This window comes from Dissoconium aciculare (assembly GCF_010015565.1).
Source record: "Dissoconium aciculare CBS 342.82 unplaced genomic scaffold K489scaffold_1, whole genome shotgun sequence".
In the NCBI taxonomy this organism is placed as follows: Eukaryota; Fungi; Ascomycota; class Dothideomycetes; order Mycosphaerellales; family Dissoconiaceae; genus Dissoconium; species Dissoconium aciculare.
Window position 1 is genome coordinate 1,143,477 of NW_022984951.1, and position 18,356 is coordinate 1,161,832.

The 18,356-nt window shown below is 51.7% G+C and overlaps 8 protein-coding genes across 8 annotated transcripts; 5 read left to right on the plus strand and 3 right to left on the minus strand.

The window, feature by feature from the left end:
* Positions 1-1,820: 1,820 nt before the first annotated feature.
* On the minus strand, positions 1,821-2,987 carry K489DRAFT_288770 (RNase H domain-containing protein; the record flags this gene model as incomplete). Its single annotated transcript, XM_033600139.1, has 2 exons — positions 1,821-1,940; positions 1,998-2,987. Coding segments are annotated over 2 exons (1,110 nt in total), but the record flags the coding sequence as incomplete, so codon positions are not given.
* Positions 2,988-4,129: 1,142 nt separating this feature from the next.
* Positions 4,130-6,083, plus strand: K489DRAFT_375370 (putative CDK4/6). The gene is made up of 4 exons (XM_033603672.1): positions 4,130-4,714; positions 4,776-5,101; positions 5,171-5,472; positions 5,532-6,083. The coding sequence occupies exons 1-4, from the start codon at positions 4,407-4,409 to the stop codon at positions 5,862-5,864; spliced, it is 1,269 nt and encodes a 422-aa protein (XP_033464318.1). The 5' UTR covers positions 4,130-4,406; the 3' UTR covers positions 5,865-6,083.
* Positions 6,084-6,247: 164 nt separating this feature from the next.
* On the plus strand, positions 6,248-7,312 carry K489DRAFT_375371 (uncharacterized protein). The gene is made up of 4 exons (XM_033603673.1): positions 6,248-6,350; positions 6,443-6,635; positions 6,733-6,847; positions 6,917-7,312. The coding sequence occupies exons 1-4, from the start codon at positions 6,342-6,344 to the stop codon at positions 7,014-7,016; spliced, it is 417 nt and encodes a 138-aa protein (XP_033464319.1). The 5' UTR covers positions 6,248-6,341; the 3' UTR covers positions 7,017-7,312.
* Positions 7,313-7,526: 214 nt separating this feature from the next.
* K489DRAFT_375373 (uncharacterized protein) lies at positions 7,527-9,762 on the plus strand. Its single transcript, XM_033603674.1, has one exon. It carries the CDS (start codon positions 7,678-7,680, stop codon positions 9,622-9,624), a length of 1,947 nt encoding a protein of 648 aa, XP_033464320.1. The 5' UTR covers positions 7,527-7,677; the 3' UTR covers positions 9,625-9,762.
* An 86-nt stretch (positions 9,763-9,848) lies between these two features.
* Positions 9,849-10,440, minus strand: K489DRAFT_406003 (uncharacterized protein; the record flags this gene model as incomplete). Its single annotated transcript, XM_033607207.1, has 5 exons — positions 9,849-9,924; positions 9,988-10,068; positions 10,127-10,180; positions 10,259-10,353; positions 10,417-10,440. The coding sequence occupies 5 exons, from the start codon at positions 10,438-10,440 to the stop codon at positions 9,849-9,851; spliced, it is 330 nt and encodes a 109-aa protein (XP_033464321.1).
* A 427-nt stretch (positions 10,441-10,867) lies between these two features.
* Positions 10,868-15,427, plus strand: K489DRAFT_366461 (uncharacterized protein; the record flags this gene model as incomplete). Its single annotated transcript, XM_033602778.1, has 3 exons — positions 10,868-10,898; positions 10,963-12,334; positions 12,394-15,427. The coding sequence occupies 3 exons, from the start codon at positions 10,868-10,870 to the stop codon at positions 15,425-15,427; spliced, it is 4,437 nt and encodes a 1,478-aa protein (XP_033464322.1).
* A 131-nt stretch (positions 15,428-15,558) lies between these two features.
* K489DRAFT_12040 (uncharacterized protein) lies at positions 15,559-16,454 on the minus strand. Its single transcript, XM_033598961.1, has 2 exons — positions 16,366-16,454; positions 15,559-16,298 (listed from the first exon to the last, which is right to left on the minus strand). The coding sequence occupies exon 2, from the start codon at positions 16,177-16,179 to the stop codon at positions 15,691-15,693; it is 489 nt and encodes a 162-aa protein (XP_033464323.1). The 5' UTR covers positions 16,180-16,298; positions 16,366-16,454; the 3' UTR covers positions 15,559-15,690.
* Positions 16,392-17,937, plus strand: K489DRAFT_385931 (O-acetylhomoserine ami; the record flags this gene model as incomplete). The annotated part of the gene is made up of 3 exons (XM_033606178.1): positions 16,392-16,440; positions 16,530-17,698; positions 17,776-17,937. 3 exons carry the CDS (start codon positions 16,392-16,394, stop codon positions 17,935-17,937), a joined length of 1,380 nt encoding a protein of 459 aa, XP_033464324.1.
* Positions 17,938-18,356: the final 419 nt, after the last annotated feature.

The following is an 18,356-nucleotide window of genomic DNA, read 5'->3' on the forward strand; positions in this document are numbered from 1 at the left end:
TCACCTTAGTTACAGCCACCGCAGGTGCATTTACAATTTTCCGCAAGCATAGCAAGCTTGGAAGCGATCATTAATTCCGCTCAGGATGATCTGCACTCGCCAAGCCTCTCAAGCCGAATTGCTCTCCCGTCTTCGGACTTCTTGGCCGTGGTGTCGATCCGACGTGGTGAAATGACCGTCAGCTGCAAAGCTCGTCTTTCAATTCCTCAGGCCGGACATGATGGGCGTGGTCGGAGGGGTGGATAATCCACGTTGACAGTGACATGTTCTGATGTACAGTATTTTGCAGTACCAGATCTCTGCGCAAGCTGCACAAGCCAATCAGGCAACAATGGCACATAGAAGTAGCAGCCTCGAATGAAGTACGCAGGGCATCTATTCACAGCTCGCAGCCTCGACACATAGCGCTGCAATCATGGTCGTAAGTCAACGATACCGTTTGCATATACCTAGAGATCAAGTCACTTTTGTAGCTATCATAAGGCCTGAACATTCGAACTTCTACATCTACGCTGCAGCAATGACAACCCCGAGGAACGAAGGATAGGCTATCAATGCCTGCAACTGATTTTTCTTGGTAGGTGAGCTCGCATTGTTGTTCTTACATCAAGCAGACACTCTGTTACTTGTAGATTGTCGACGAGTCTGCCGTCTATGGAACGACATCGTCGATCAAAGTCAGACATTGTGAGAGCTTCTGTTCTTAGCTCCGCTCAAGCATCCTGGGTGTGAAGTGCAAACGATCAATCCGGTCCTGGAGGTGCACTTCAATCCACTCTTGGCCTGTCGAAAGCAACGACATTGCTCGCCTGATGGCAAGGTAGGTCTGCAGACAGTCGAATGCGACTATGCGAATCTGATGGGGCTTCCGTGGGCCCCTGACCGAACTCATGCCGATGTAAACACTCCGTCCGTAGAGAAACTTGCCAAGGTAATTATATATGGCAGAGCTTGCTTTTTCCAGTGTTGAGCCCTAGATTTGTTGCAAACCTTGGAAGCTATTATGACCTGGGTTCCAGAAAGATTGGCAGACGATTAGAAAGTCATGGTTCGAACAAAAGTCTTGTAAAGACATGCCGCTTGGCTCTAGGGGCACAGACACTACCCTTTGAAGTCCGAGTGTAGTGCTGGCTCTTCAATTTTGTTCACCGCATCTGCAGTAATTCAGGTGAATATCGGTAGACTTGCCACGAAACATCACTTCATGACTCATGTTAAACATTGAGAAGCTACGTCAAGCTGAGAGGATACTCCAACCTTTGCGTAGCTCCCTCTTTTCTTCTCGACCTCTTCTCAAACAGGCTCGAAATTTGGGACGTCAGAGCTGTGGTTGTCTTTCGAGACAAGCGACGTACGAAGTGCGACCGTCGATCTTTGATTGAGAAGATCTTTTGATGCAGATCATCGTAGCATTGAAACGCACCTGCACGAATGCAATTGTGTGCTAGCCCTAAATCATAGACTTCGATCTCAGACCCCAAGCTGGGCAACCCGGGGTATCGTCCCGGCTGGGAGTCTCACTACCCTAGATCCATCGCTCTCGACATGCTATGATGCATGCGTTGACATGTTGATCGTCCGGCATTCCTTCCTTGGGCACAGCGACGTGACCGGCTCTTGGGAGGTCAAGCTGAAAGCCCGTAACGAGCAGAACGAGTCATGTCGCGAATTTAGTCGAGCTGTCACCTTTCCCTGCCTCCACAGGCAAACTCAATTTAGAGCAGCGATTTCTGCAGTTGTATCTCATATCAGCACGACTCTCCAAAGAGTGTACACTCCCTTCAAGGATTGTTGTCGTCTCCATGCAGCGCCTGCGCCGTCCGTGCTCCAGCGACCGCAAGCTGGTCGGCAGCCTCATTGCTTGCGTCCTTGTGGTGTCCTTTCACCCATTCAAACAGCACGCCGCCTGGTCCGCGGTTCCAAAAGGCTCGTTGGTCGAGCTTCGTCGCAGCATCCGCAGCAGCATTATCCCCATCGGCCAGGCGATGTCGATTGACTCGTTGCCGCTCCTCTAGCAAATCTATGATCTTCACCACAAGATCTTTGTTCTCGACGGGTTTCCGTGATGAATTCATCCAGTTGTTGCGCTGCCAGCCACGGAACCAGTCTGTGACGCAATCAATGGCATATTTGCTATCTGACACTATGACAATGCGCCGATCGCGCGGCGCAACCTCGAGGGCACGCTGGACGGCTGTCAGCTCGGCGCGGTTGTTCGTTTGTCGTGTGCCGGTGAGTGGTTCGCTGATGTTGCGCTGGTCACCCGGGCCGAAATAGACGCCGACGCCCCCGAGAGCACTGAGCTTCCCATTTCCGAGTGCGCTGCCATCTGTATAAATGCGCAAGGGTGCGTTCGGCGCAGCACGAGTCGCTTCATAAACCGTCTTCTGGCGCTCTTCACGCGTGCGGTATCGTAGAGTGCCGGCCTTTGGATCGAGCATTATGTTCGGATCAAATCCATCTTTAACATCTTCACCTAGAGGGGCCTCGCCAGGTTCGTACTCGCCCTGTTCGGACTGAGCGGCCAGGCCGTCCTCTTCCTTTACGGCTGTGGTCTTCTTCGACTTGTTGAGCCTCGCCTTCTTGGACGCCGGCTCATTTATTTCGCCGCTCTCCTCTGCAGCGCCGGCAGACGATCCCGCAACGCTGTGTACCTCTGCAACATACTGTTCTGCCTCAAACTTGCTCTTGAACGCTTTGTGGCGCGGGCCCTTCCATCCAGTGATCTGATCTTGAACATCCTCCCAGCTGGTGTACACACCTGGCACCCTCCCGGCTTGTACACCGTACCACTTCACGATCTTTCCATCCGCGCTACTGCTTGTACCGTGCACCACAAAGTTTTGAGCTTCCGTCAAGGTAAGGAATGATTTGAAGGTGGCCTTGGGAAACCCTTTGATTTGTTCGAGACAATCTTCCCACGTGTGATACACTCCTGGTGTTTTGCCGATCCTGACTGCGTAGAACCTAGGTTCTCGTTTTCGCTTACTGCCAGCTGATTGTCCGACGGGCATATCTGGATTTGAATCGATTGTAGCGGTGGAGCACTGCAGTGTGGCCAAGAAACGGCTAAGAGCTGGACTTCCCAAGCGTATAGTAATGTTTTTCAGGTTTTTCAGGTGTGTCCTTCCATATGGTTGAGGGTTGGTCCTGTGACTGAGAAGTGCGAGGCGCGATGGCGTTGGTAGATGATAATGGGAAACTGAACGGGAAAGGAAGCTTGACGCAGTGTTGATGTGACCTCGACTGTGCAATTGCGCTGCGAAGGTTTGTGTTAGGCGGCCAGATTCGCTCTCAAATAACAAGTGAGCTAGGAGACATTTAGCATTGGGCATAGATAACGCTGGACGCTTGACGATGCGTTAAGTTAATATTGCTGCTGTTCATGTGAGAAGCTCCCCGCTGCAGCCCTGGACGCGCTCTGACGAAGCGAGAAAGCCGATGCCCAGTTGTACATTGGTACGTCCACATGCATACAGCAGATCTCGGGACCTGGCTGCCGAAGGGGCGCCGTTTCGCCCGCGTTGACACCTCCGCGGCGAAGTAGAGTTGTACCGTATGTGCCGTGTGATTATCTCACAGGCACGACAGGGTTGATCGATCCGACACGGATTCTGTGGCATATGCTACTATACCTAGTTGTGATCCATCAACATAAATCCCGAAAGTGCCATGGTCAAGTTATGTGGGCAGATCTCCGTGGGTAGCGAAGTCGAAATCCCACGCGGCAGGATATGCTTAATGCTCAGGGCTGCTGTAATGTATTCTAGTAATCGCAAAGAAACAAGCATGCATGCCCAGTATTCGTTGCGGCTCCGCAATCGTGAGGATGACTAGGCCAGGCGGACAGAATGTACTCATGTACAGTACTGCGCGCTGCATAGTAATCACCGTGATACCAAGAAGAAACGATTGTACTGCAATCTGCAGGCTGACCAAACGCCCCGGAAACCCACGTTTTTCTCCCACTCGAGCACCAATGAAAGGTCAGCCCTGAGCCCTGTGATGAAAGCTTCCGGGGGTGTTTCCCGCCGCTCGCGCCCAGTGGTGCCGTACACGGTGACCGTACCACCACCTCCACCACCACCACAGTACAAAGAGTCCAGCTAGCAAATCTATTCCCATTCCTACCGCTGTTGTGCTACGACCATTGCTACTGTTACACATATTTGGGTTTCCTTCTCCCGCGTGGGATGCTCTCTTCCTCTAATTACACCTACTGCAATCAACCTCATCCTACATCTACGACTTCAATAGAGATTGCTTGGGAGATTATCCTTTCGGACATTTCGTATCAAGCGACGTCACCGCTCATTATGCTGACCCGACGCTAACGCGACGTATTCATTCCGCCTCGACTCGATTTTGGGCTGGCTGGGAATTTGGTCGAATTGAGAAGACTCCGGATGTCGACCTCGAAGCGAGTCATCACACAGCTCGCGCGGCCGCAGCGGTCGTCTGCTGTGACCAACCTACGAGCCCCGTGGCCGCGGAGAAGCTTCGCGCAGCAAGCCGCAGCCATCAAGACTTTTCCAGTCCACGGTGCACCGCTCCTCGACAGCAACAGTAAAGTCGAAGAGGAAAATTGGGATTGGTATAGTCCCGATGTCTTCTACCCAGTCAACATAGGCGAGCTTTTCCCTCCCCGGTATCAAGTTTTGGGCAAATTGGGTTTCGGAACGCGCTCGACCGTCTGGTTGTGTCGAGATCTAAGGTCAGCCATCTCTGGCAATATGAATTACTGATCTCACGACTGACTCCAGTGGAAATCACAGTGTTGATAAATATGTAACACTCAAAGTCTGCGAGAGAAACAGCATTGCGGCTGCACGAGAACTATCCGCTTTCCGCCAATTGAACTTGTCGCGAGCCACACATCCGGGGGGTCAGATGGTCCGCAGGCTTCTCGACACATTCAAAATTCGTCGAGTGAGTGGAGAGCATGTATGTCTCGTACATGAGCCCCTCGGACCTAGCATCGAAATGCTTCGCAATACTTTGCCGGATCGAAGACTACCTAAGATTTTACTTCAAAATATTCTGAAGACTCTGTTGATGGCGCTGGACTTCCTGCACAATGAAGCGAAGATGATTCATACAGGTACGCAAACTCCCGCCTGTGCTAACTACCTAATCAAAAGCGTAATCAAGGTTGCTGACACTATGACAGATTTACAAGCTGGTAACGTGCATCTCCGGATACGGGACACCAGCATTCTGGAGGAATTCGAAGAGCAGGAATTGAACGACCCAAGTCCCAGGAAACCAATTGGGAAGTCGTTCATTTTTAAATCCCGAGACCTGGCTTGGGATCAAGATCCAGGTCATCCTATCCTTTGCGACTTCGGAGAGGCGCGCTACGGAAAGACGTCTTACACAGATCCAATTCAGCCAAGTGCCTATCGGTCTCCGGAGGTCATGTTCGGAGTTCCATGGACATCGAGCGTGGACATTTGGAACGTCGGTGTTATGGTATGTGTTCATTTCGTCCTGTTCAGATGCATGCCCGCAGCTGACTAACACGCTCCCAGACATGGCACATGTACCAAAATCGATTGCTGTTTCCCGCCACTGATGAAAATGGCAACTACTCGGAGAAGATCCAGCTGGCCGCCATGGCTGCACGGATTGGACCTCCTCCACTTGAGTTCCTTGTGCGGTCAACCCAACGCCAGAAATACAACGCTAGCATCTCCGAAGAGGCAGCCAAATCCACTGAGACCAGCTTAGAAGAATCGGAGCAGTTCCTGGATCCAGCAGAACGAAAATTGTTCTGTCAGTTTATCCGCAAAATGGTTCAATGGGTTCCCGAAAGACGGAAGACTGCGAAGCAACTCTTGGACGACCCTTGGCTCAACAGCTAGACCGCTGGTTGCGATGGGTGTGAATCGGTCTTATCTCACAAGCGGCGTCCTGGAGCCTACCTTCTTTTACTTTTATTGGTTTTCGGGGCAACATACATTTCAGATTTGGGTTTTTTCTGTCTTAATATCCAAATGCCGGCGAATCACATCGCCCTATGTTCGAGCTCAAATGCAGCATTTTATTTAGCTCGATTCGATATCAAGTACTGACAATCTACATTCGATTCTTATTTCTATATCCCTTTCGACGTACTTCAACCACGGACGACATTTTGTATGGTGCACGGACCACTTATGTCCACAACGCCGGATTCCAGCATCAGTATAGCAGCACTGGCGGTCGTGATTCCGAGCTTGGATTTGCTCATCATTATTTGATGTCCAGTCGCTCTTTGACGATTTGGATATTACGAAGTTACAATCATTTTCTCTATTGGAAATGTACTGATCTTCTGTAATGCCATTGTGATCTGCACGATGTTCGAGGTGCGTACCCGTGGAGTCTGCCAGCAAACTGACGGTGCTCTCCGTAGTTGAGCATCGCCCTCTACAGCAAGACTAATGAATGTTCCATTCAGAGTCGACGTGCCCGAGACCGCTACCGCCTTCGTCTACATCGCGCGCGCTCCGTCGTCCTCACTCCTGAGGAGCTTGTAGAGATCCGCGCGGCGCAACGTACGTTCGAGGGTGCGTACATCCGCACCAGTCTCAGCCAATTCAGCTTCGCGCTGGTCGTGCTGAAGATCTTCACCAGCGAGTTTTACAGCATTGGTAAGTTCGTCACGCCCAGTTTTGGTACATTCCATCTTGGTTTGGGGCTTGTATATCTCAACAACAATTCAGCTGATATTATCAAAACATTGCTCAGGTGCATTGTTTGCCGTGTATGGCGCGGGCGTGCTCGGCGTAAGCGCGTACAGGCGCATGCAGGGCAACAGGCAATTCTTCAGTGAGATGGGTTCCGATGGTCTAAGCAGGAAGCGGTATGATTATTCTTGTGAAATTTGTTACGAAGACCAGCGATTGTCCCTCGGAGACTGATCAATCGATAGCTTTCGTACCAGCGGTAATGTTGTGGTGGTTCTGACCAGCATGAGCATCGCCGCATACATCACGTTGTTGGTGCTGACCATTAGGCTTGGTCAGACTTGAGTCTCGCAGTTCTGTTGTAACGAGGAATCTGGCCGCCTGTCAAAAATTGTAGAGCTGGCATCTGTCTTTGATGATGTTAGTCTTCGATCTCTATGAAGTCTATGTACGGGCTTTGTTCGTCGACCTGTGTCCTGACAATCGAACGACGAGGAGAATACGATTTACCGTAGTCCCACGTTGTTCCACCCGATCAAGATCAAACTTTGAACTCGCTACATCACATCCCAGCATTTAGGCACAGCCAATTTGTCGAGGCATTTCAATGCAAACATCATGACATTTCCTGTCGACAAGTCGTGACATGCGCATTTGGGGTTATGTCAACCCTAGTTGTCAAGTCAAGAACGATCTGGTGACCCTTACCCACCTACAAACCGCGACTATGACGGAGGTGGGGCTAGTGAAAGCAACTTGCAATCCATCCATGAATGGATTGCTTCGTACCTACGTAATAAGAATAACATGTGATACTGTGCATGTACGCTCAGTATGATTCATACCACGAGTTATCAGATTCACAAAGTCAGCGTCGTGATTTATTTATAGTTCTGTAGACGATTGTCTCCTGGTTACCGTCACTGTATGTAAGCATACCGTACCTATCAAAGCGCCCGTTTCCATTTCCTTCCACCTCTCAATTATAGAGAAAACCATAAAAGTCATGTTCAAGAAGAAGTTCAACATCAAAGCCCTTGCACCCCTCCGCTCGTCAGATAGGAGGAAGCTCGCCGACCAGATCATAGACGACTATGGTCTGAGCAGCAAGAATGTTGCAATCAATGTCGAACGATCAGACGAAGAGAAGCTCGAAGTCACCGCCGCGAGAACAGCCCTGCGGAACTCTATCCTGCCAGAGAATGTGCAATCGGCACGCTTCACAACCACCTCCGGCCCAGATCTGAAACAGTCTTCAGGAACGCTTTTTGTTGGCAATCAAGAAGGCGAGGATGCACGGATATTGTGGTATCAGCTTGATGGCAAGAACTTCCCCTCAGTGTACACGGCCTGGAGAAACGCGGATATTGTGCCGCTATTGCACACGCCCGAAGTCGTTGTCAAGAAGATCCAAGCAGGAGCCGATCTGATGACGCCAGGCCTAGCAGGCGGCCCACCATTTCCGTCGCGAGCGGTCAAAGGATCTGTCGTCGCGATTGCGAGCACGGACAGGCCATCAGTGCCGATGGCAATTGGAGTCTGCGAAATTGACGTAAGCGCATTGCAACAAGTTCAAGGAGCCAAAGGTCACGCAGTGCAGAGTGTACACTGGGTCGGTGACGAACTGTGGAACTTCAGCACCAGTGGAAAGTCTGGGCGGCAGCCACCAGAGGAACTCACCGAATGGTCACAGGTCCTCGCTACGGATGAGCTTGTTGATCATATAGATGGGGTAGCTCTGCAGGATGCTGTCGAGGATGGTGGAGTCAAACTACGAGACCAGGCACCCGAAAAGCCAGACGAACAAACCGGGGCAGCAAAGGGCTTACCTTCCGGCGCAAATGCAGAGGACCAAACGAAGATCGAAGTCCAGAGCGAGCTTACGCAGGCGGAAATCGATCGCGCTTTCCGGCAGGCATTCTTATACGGCGTATATCACCACAAAACCACAAATGCTGGCCAGAAGAACTTTGGAATCGTGTACCCTGTCAATCAATCAGCCCTCATGTCAACATTGGTACAGCCGTTCCTGCCAGCGTTTACACCGGAGCAAAGTCAGCAATTGCAGATCAAGAAAACCTCATGGAAAAACATAAAAAAATTCGTCAAAAGCCTCGACAAGGAGCGGATTATCAAGAGTAAAGACCAAGATGGCAACCAGACCGTCATTCTTGACATTGATTTCGAGGACAAAGCCTTTGTCACCTTTAAGCCATACAAGCTACCGAAGAAAGGTCCTTCAGAAAATGCTCGTGGCAATGAGGTCGCGGGATCGGGAGAAGACGGAGACGAGTCTCTCGGGCAGAAGCTGCGCATCATTACGCTGTACAAGCCGACTTTGAAGCAGCAGAGTCTCTTCAACGCCGAATCAGGATCAAAATCGTCGTACAGCCAAGCAGAAGTCCGGGAATACATAACTAAATATGTGGAAACCGAGAACTTGGTCTCTGCGAACAACAAGCGCATAATCGCGCTCAACCCCACCCTTGCTAATGCAGTGTTCGATGGGTCCGGTTCACTGGACAAAGAAGTATTGGCGAAAGGATCCGTGCCACGAGATGCGCTGATAGACCGGGTACTGCATGGTATGGCGACATCGTATGCTATCATCCGTAATGATGCCGATCCGAACAGCGTCAAGGCCAAGAGCGGCACCGCGCCAAAAGTATTGATCACCTTGGAGATGAGAACCGGCCACAAGACAGTCACCAAAGTGTCTGGTCTTGAAGCCTACCACGTGAACCCTCGACCACTGGCGGATGAACTACGGAAAACATGTGCTGGCTCCACGAGTGTCGAGCCACTCGCTGGCGCAGCTAAAAAGAACGAGAAGCAAGTCATGGAAGTCATGATCCAAGGTCCGCAGAAAGATGCCGTACTCAAGGCGCTCGAGCGGCGAGGTGTGGATAAGCGATGGGTGGAAGTGCTGGACAAAACCAAGGGCAAGAAATAGCGAATCTCGGCAATGACACGTGTGTAATTTCTACGCGTACATTTGGTGTACGAGAAGATCGAGGTCGAGTATTGTATATTGGACTAGTACAAATGAAAGTTTATTCATGTAACGTCCCACGTCTGACACTGAATGGCTTCTTTTTTCGATTTTTTGTATTCCACAAGGTACACACGCGTCATGCTTGTTTACAGGTCCATCCGCACGTGAATGCGGCGACACGCTTAGAAGGGGTTGTCCTCGGGCGCAATCTCCTTGACGAAGTATCCGCCGATGACTGGGACCTTGGAAAGAATGTCTCTGAATCATTTTTGCGTTAGTATGCGTTCGACTTGCTCGAATGTCTTGTTGTGCAAAACTCACCTCTTTACTCGCGGGACCTCGCCGAAGAAGAAGATGGCGAAAGCGCCGGCAGATGCGCCGAAGGTGGCAGCAAGAGTACCGCTGCAATTATAGTAAGTCAAAGTCGTCGACTCGGCTGACGTAGGGTGCCGGTGCATACAAGTAAAGGACTTTCCGCGCGGTGATGCCGTAGACGTGAGGTTGAATCTTGTATCTGCGGTGAACCATATATCAGAATCTGTCCGTCTCCTGGCAATCCTCGCCTATCTCATTTCATTTCTCGTCGACGTACTGAGGTCCGAACTTGCTCTGAAAGGCCTTGTAGCCAACTCGCTGGCGCCATGGGTGAATACCCTTGACACCGTCGGCAGTCATGCCATAATTTGACTGTCATTCGGTAAGCGGTATGCTTTCAGGTGAGGGCTTCCCATGACGATCGATGATACTGACCCTCCGGATCAACGTGGACTGCATTTTGGTGAATCTGGTTGAGGGCGATTGGAAGCTCTGAGCGATTGGCCTCGGGAATTCGCGAAGTTGAAGTCGCTGGCAGGAGAAAGAGCTGCGGCAATACCCGGACGCAATCCACGGTCAGCGGCCGTTGCGGGCTATGATTGGCTCAACCGCCGGCTGTAACGCAAGAACCCAAACGCACATACTGCGGGCGCTATGCACATTACGTCGCAGCTCTTTCGGAGTGCAGACCCTAGATGTGATTGATCGGTGTGCATACAACTGTTCTCGCGATCATTTGATAGAGGTGCAGCCCACTGGACCCGCTCCACGATAGTCAATAAAACGCTATTCTCTTCAAATATTCGGTCGACAATGCTGCGTATTTGATTGTTGGATTCCGCCGCGGGCGCAATGCAGCAGACCACTTTGGCCGCCGTTTGGAGTGATGGAAACCTCCACAAGTTCCAAAGTTACAGGTACTTACGAGTGATGTCACGGCCAAAGTGCAGACATGGTCGCAATGGCTAATATGGATCACAGTCGAGTATCATGATCCATTCGGAGTATTCCCGCTCATAGCGGGCGAAATTGCCGGTCGACTACCATTGCACAATCTCAACTGGCATTCTCCACCACGACCTTTGCGACAAATCAAGTCTCTCCACGTCGATTTCGTTCCAGATGCCGAGACAAAAGACAAGTCACAACCGACGACCACGCAGACGAAAAATGTAGGATCTTCTACGAGCTTCGACATTGTGCGAGCGGGTCAAGATGGACGCAACGCCATTGCGAAGGAGAGGCGACATCAGATCCCAGGTCTCAAAAAAAGCCCGTACCTGAAAGTCTATCTTCTACGATGTGACGACAAGGTCGGTTACAAAGAGAGTGAGAAGAAGGCTATACGAGATTGGATCAAAGAGAATATACCACCGGAAAGCAAGCGCGAAAACCACAATGCTTGCGAATGGCTCATTTTGCACATTGTCCTGCCTGACACCATCGCCGCCAGCGAGCCCAGATGGCGGGAAGGCTCCGCCAAAGACATAGAAGAATTGAAAGAGAGGCCGAAGAGCAAGGCCAAATGGCCGGGAAAGGGTGATCGCACGGTGTTCGATCGACTGCGCGCAGATTTCAATGAATCTGGGAAGGGCTCTATTGACAGGGTGGCGCAAATTCGGATCCCGCGCGCTGATGTGCCTCCAGATCTGCTCCCGATACCTGCCATTGGGGGAACCTTGGTAGAGTCGCCTCAAGAGCGAGAGAATGCTTGGAATGATCTTGTCACCAAGTTCAAAACGCTCATCTTGGGACCATTTGACCGGCGCGTTCGTCAGTATGAGGCCGACATTGCTGAACAAGAGTCCCGACGTGCGTTGCCAGGCTGGAATTTCTGCACTTTCTTCATTCACAAGGAGGGTTTGGCGATGGCATTGGAGAGTGTGGGGCTCGTTGAGGATGCGTTGGCCATCTACGACGAGCTGTCACTCGATCTGGACACTGTGGCTCGTGAACTTGCATCTGGCCAAGCAGGCGGCACTGCGACTAGTTTCGCAACCTTCACCAACGACATCAAAGATCGGATTATCAATGCCACGAGAAAAGAGAGTAACGACACCAATGACGAGACGCCAGAGCACGAGCGAAATGATGCAGCATGTTTGTTCACTAAAAGCTATCGCGAGAGAATTGTCAGGAGTGACATATCTGTTTTCGACTTCATTTGCTATATATTCTTACGCCAAAAGACTTTGATTCTGCGCTTGGCTAACGCCCGATCAGCTCGCAAAGAGCTCGGGACAGACAGCGGAGATGGCGGTGAAGATCTTGTTCTGACATCGGAGGTCTGCTGGCGGGCCTCGAGCTTTATTCATAATGCATCCAGAGTGTTGCGATTGGACCTGGCAAATGCGTATGCACGATTCGATCTTCACTTCTGCTCTTGCTGTATCATGCTGACCATATTCCTAGCCCTTCCGACCAAGCCGCGTACTCCAGACATGATATCGAAAATCTTGTCTGCTCATGGACTTACTCTGTCGCACAATACATCCTCGAAGACACCGCAGTCGCGGCTCTTCTCGAGACAACTAAGCCGGAGGAGTTGAATCAGCCCCAAATCAATGGGCGAAGACCCAGTCGGTCGACGATAAGTCTCGCACTCGGCGCAAACCCGTATCCACAACGTACAACAAGCCTTCATCCCGACAAAGATGCCGTGCCGCCGGAGCTTTTACGGTCACTCGCGCATTTGAACACGAGAGAGGGTGCGAAATCTGCCACACCCCCGTCAACCTCAGCAGGATTGCCGATCAAGACCGCTGGGCTCCCAGGCCAAGCCGAACTTGCAACGTATCGAGCTGAGCTAATCTCCATGCGACGAAAGATACTGGAACAGGTTGCCAGCAATTATGGCTACTTCACAGGCTGGACATCACTGAAACGTGCAGAGTCTCGTAATAATGAGGGAGACGAACTGCCACAAGATTCTGTCGTTGCAGGTGCCAACTCGAAGGCGGTCGATACCGCACTCCTGAGCCCGAACCTCAAGGGTGCTTTGACTTCAGAAGCCGCCTTTCAGAAGCAGTTTGAAAGTCTGACGGACTCTGCGTTACGTCACTTTCTTTCCGCTACACAGAATAAATCGGCAGAGCGCTTGATGGGAGACATCGCATTGCTGAAATGTCAACAGGAGAACTACCTTTTAGCAGCAGCTTATTTCGAGCGCATAGTGCCCCTATATTCTGCAGACTGTTGGGACATGATGGAGAATCGGGCTGTTATGAACTATGCCAAATGTCTGAAACATCTACAACGACACGAACTATATGTGAGCACGCTTCTAGATTTGTCGGCGAAACTTGTCCATAGGGATATGGATGACAGCAAACCACGAACTCGTCCAAAGTCAAACACGACGCATACCTTGAACAAGCAGCTGCTCGATGCGAGCGAACTCTGGCGGGAAGCCGTCGACGCATCAGCGCACCTCGATAAGGAGATGACACAACCACATGGCGCCTTGTTCGCCGAGCTTCGTGTACATCGTGAGATTCTGCATGACGACAATTCGGATGGCTGGGGCATCCAGCTCCAAATGTGCCATATGTTGGATACTGCCATTGGCTTTGATGAGGTCAAACTTCGACTAGTCAGCATAGATGACAGCACGCAGGATATTTGGCTCAAGAGCATAGGGCCAATTGAATTAACCGCCGGGCAGAACACAATCAAGTTGCAAACCTCGACAATTTCCATCGGTTCGTACCTGGTCGATAAGATTGTCATCGGCGCGAGAAAAATTTCTTACGTTCAGGAGTACAACACCCGGCCAGAGATCATTGTGGCCGATGTCAAAGATACCGTCAGCCCAACGACCAAGTCTGTGAAGTCGGCTGCGACATATATCTATGTCTTCCCAAGGAACGAGTCATTTCACGCCGATCTTCGCAGGTCGAAAGATTTCAACATGGACAAAATGCGACTGTTGGACGTGGTTGTACAGGCCGGTGCAGATAATGTTGAGTCCATGAGTGTCAAGCTGAAACCGGCCTCTGCGGGACTCAGAGTACATCTGGTTGAGTCTTCGGCCAACGGAGTGCAGATCCTCAGGAAGAAAGATGCGAGCGGCCATATCTCACTCGGGACGCTACAGTCAGGATCCAAGGCTGTCGTCACGGTGCCGTATACCATGGAAAAAGCCACGCGTGAGGTAGCGATCCGCTATGAGATTCAATATCAGACTATGTCCGGCACTCGAACTTTCGTGGGACGGGCACGGATTTCCAACGAGCTGCCACTCGACGTTGACGTGAACGACGTCTTCCATCTCAATGCCATTTTCTCCAGCTTCACAGTGCGGACAACCGGACGTGCACCGACTACGATCACGGGAGCTAACCTGCTCGGCTCTCCACTCTACGCAGTTGAAGAGCCACCTTACCTACCTTTGCCACAAGTTGTGTACCAATCACAGCCGATCAATTTGGCATACAAGCTGTTGCGAAAGCCTTGCTCTGATCTGAATTTGAGGAAGAAAAACGCGGCCCTTGCGCTGTGCGTAGACTATGTCGCCATCGAGGATTTGGCAGCTGAATGCATCCGCCAACAATTCAACAACGATTTGCTCTCGAGTCGTTTCGGAAAATACGGCCGTCTACTGGTACCGCTGCTTGTGGAGCGCTGGAGACGAGCGACTGATCTGTCAAGCTTGGACCTCGCTGCTTTACTCCAGACAGTGGACGTAGTCAATGCAGAGAATGTCGGATGGCAGGAGATCTTGCCGATGATCCCCCTCAAACATCGTGAAGGACTCGAAACATGGCTCCGCGAATGGCATGCAGAGCACAGGAGCGTTTCACTCGGCAGCGAGGCCGCGTCCAAGGATGCCTCCCAGCGAATCACCGTTTCAGTGGACATGCCGAATGTGGATATGGTATTTCACGCTGCTCTCTTACTGGCACCAGAGCTAGAGCATCAGCCTGCATTCCAGCCGCCTGTCCTTGCACTCGGCGAGCCTGTAGAGGCGACGCTCCGCCTCATGCACTCGGCACAATGGGGAACAAGAATCCTCTTTCCGAATACACCTCGAGTCAAGATCCAAGGCGATTCCGAGCCTGAAGAGACCTTCATCTGTGCCGTTGGCGCCGATGCGGACGGCTGGCTGATAGGAGGCAAAAGAAGCTTTCACTTCAAGCCGGAAGACAACCACGAAGGCGTCATTTTGCAGCTGACGCTCATTCCATTGAGATTGGGCGTCTATTCGCTTCCATTGGTGGAGATCCGCCCTAGCGTCCCAGCAGACAAGGACCGCAACAGCTCGAGTGAGCCCGAACCCAGTCTGACGTGTGAGACGTACTATGAGAATGCCGCGCAGGTGGTTCATGTGGTTCACGATAGGCGAGCCACGCAAATTTGCATTGCAGATGCGCCGTCAGAGATCACGGCGGCTCCTTCGTCTCGTCCGAGTACTGCTGTGGCGGGCTCGACCAAGGAGGTGGGATGATGGTCGAACGACAAGCACGAACGACGGCTTCATAATGTTTGTAGACATGACTATTTTTATCCGAATACCAGTTTCCCTGGTAACTTCTTTCGATTATCCCGAAGCCTGTTCCCTTGTGAAGGAGCTATCCACTTCTTAAAATGTGGACTTGATCGTGAAGCAAACTTGTCTGCCATTATTCTTGCTCATTCGAAATCGCGTGCTCATCACCTGGCATCACCAACGACGGGAGAGAGCAATGCCGGCAAGTCCTCATCCGGTCTTCAACCAAGCTCTATCTGTAAAAACCGGCCTTTGAGAACCATTGTGGTGGGGTGTTGCAAGTCTTTTTTGGCCATTTGTCCAGGATACGTACATGTACGAATCCGGTCGAGGGAGTGTCTATTCGTGTGAAACGCCCCACGGGTGGATCTAACGGCACCTGGGCATGTTAGGACGACGCGCCAGGGCGATTGCGTGCTCGCGTTCCCTGGTGAGACGAGAGCTGGAATGAATGCGCGAGGCGGGGTATCCTCTGGTTCTGTGGCCTCGCATTGGATGGGCGCCAGGGACATTTCCCAGTCGCCTGGCCATTCCATCATACCTAGTAGGCACATGCGCGGGGCACAGCACATGAATTGTTTGGGGTGACGCGATCTGTTGTCGTCAACCGGTTGAAGGATGATCATCAAGAATAATTCCACTGATCGTCTGTGATGGTGTTGTAGTATTTTCATTAGCGGTAGGAGGAATAGATGTGATAAACTGCTCATCCTACTAATTCATTTCTTTCTTCCTGTTCTCTTCTTCTACATCTTATCCATATACCGTAATCATCAACGTAAGTGCAATCTTCCATGTTCGTTTGGGAGATTCAATCGAAAGTGAAAGTCTTGGGAGCGTCAGTCAATTGGCACGAATACATACATACGCACACACCTATTCTTCGATTCACTGACCACTTCCATGTAAAAGATTATCCACCATGTCTGAGGAAATCTCCAAGAACTTCGAGACGCTGCAATTGCACGCAGGTAAGTGGGATTGGCTCGTCTTGCGAAAAGCACCTCGATCGCCGAAGGAAGAGAAGCAGTTGCTGATCACAAATCTGCTTCGTCCACAGGCCAGGAGCCTGACCCGGCGACCAAGTCCCGCGCCGTGCCAATCTACGCCACGACCTCATATGTTTTCAATGACTCCGCCCACGGCGCAAGACTGTTCGGTCTCAAGGAGTTCGGCAACATCTACTCGCGTATCATGAACCCTACCGTGGATGTGTTCGAGAAGCGTATTGCGGCGCTCGAAGGTGGTGTCGCTGCTTTGGCGGCCTCGTCCGGACAGGCCGCTCAGTTTATGACCATTGCCGCTTTGGCCCACGCCGGCGACAACATCGTCTCCACATCCAACCTTTACGGAGGTACCTACAACCAGCTCAAGGTCTTCCTGCCGCGTCTGGGCATCACCACCAAGTTCATCAACGGCGACAAGGCCGAGGACTTCAAGGCCGCCATTGATGACAAGACCAAGGCCATCTACATCGAGTCTATTGGCAACCCACGATACAACGTGCCGGACTTTGAGGCCATTGCCAAGGTCGCACACGAGGCTGGCGTGCCGGTCGTTGTTGACAACACCTTCGGTGCCGGTGGCTTCTTTGTGCGCCCGCTCGACCACGGCGCCGACATTGTCGTGCACAGTGCCACCAAGTGGATCGGTGGCCACGGTACCACCATTGGTGGTGTTGTCGTAGATGGAGGCAAGTTCGACTGGGGCAGTGAAGGTGCGCGCAAGCGATTCCCTCAATTCACCCAGCCTTCGGACGGCTACCACGGCCTGAAATTCTTCGACACCTTCGGGGCCATCACCTTCATCATCCGCCTGAGAGTGGAGATTCTCCGCGATCTCGGCTCTGCCTTGAGTCCCTTCGCGGCCCAACAGCTGATCCTCGGTACCGAGACCTTGAGCTTGCGTGCTGAGCGCCACGCGAGCAACGCCATCGCTCTGGCCAAGTGGTTGGAGAAGAACGAGAACGTCGCCTGGGTCAGCTACCCAGGCCTCGAAAGCCACGCAAGCCACGAGTTGGCCAAGAAGTACCTCAAGCGTGGTTTCGGCGGTGTCCTCTCCTTCGGTGTCAAGGGTGGCGGAACCGCTGGTTCCCAGGTCGTCGACGGCTTCAAGTTGATCTCCAACTTGGCCAACGTTGGTGACGCCAAGACCCTCGCGATCCACCCGTGGAGCACCACCCACGAGCAGCTCAGTGATGAGGAGAAGACCAACAGCGGTGTGACTGAGGTGAGCCTTTCACTCTGTGTTTGCTTCGAATCGTTGCTTTGTATGAAAGATTGGCTGACGAGATCTCTTCTGAACAGGACCTTATCCGGATATCAGTTGGTATCGAGCACATTGACGACATCATCGCCGACTTCGAGCAGTCGTTCAAGAGCGCGGCTACGAAACCCGAGGAGAAGGCGGCGACTGGAAACGCTGAGAACACTGGAGACGCTTCGGCACCGACCACCAACACGGTCTAAACATGGAATGGGAAAGAAAGAATGATATGCCTCAAAGAATCAATAATGGATACCCCGAAATGAACGATTGAGACATAATCTTGCTGCCGCTCGTTGGTTAGCCTGTCGGTGATGCCTCAGCAATTCGTCGTAGTCTCGCAGTGGTAGATTGTGCAATGGCGAGATCGACCTTATTCACCTGCGATCGCCATATCGTGTGTATCCTTCGACGACAATGAGATGGATCATACAATTGTCTGCAACGGGATATGGATGCGCTTACTCAGCTGGGCAGCCACGTGATACCCACCGAACACTTGCACACAGATGGCATGTCGTTCCCCACAGGCCACCCAAAAGTTTCCCCAGTTTCCTGTTCCGTCGCTCGGTCAATGCTCTCGATCAGGAAATCAGCCGAGGCACATGATGGAGTCGATCAC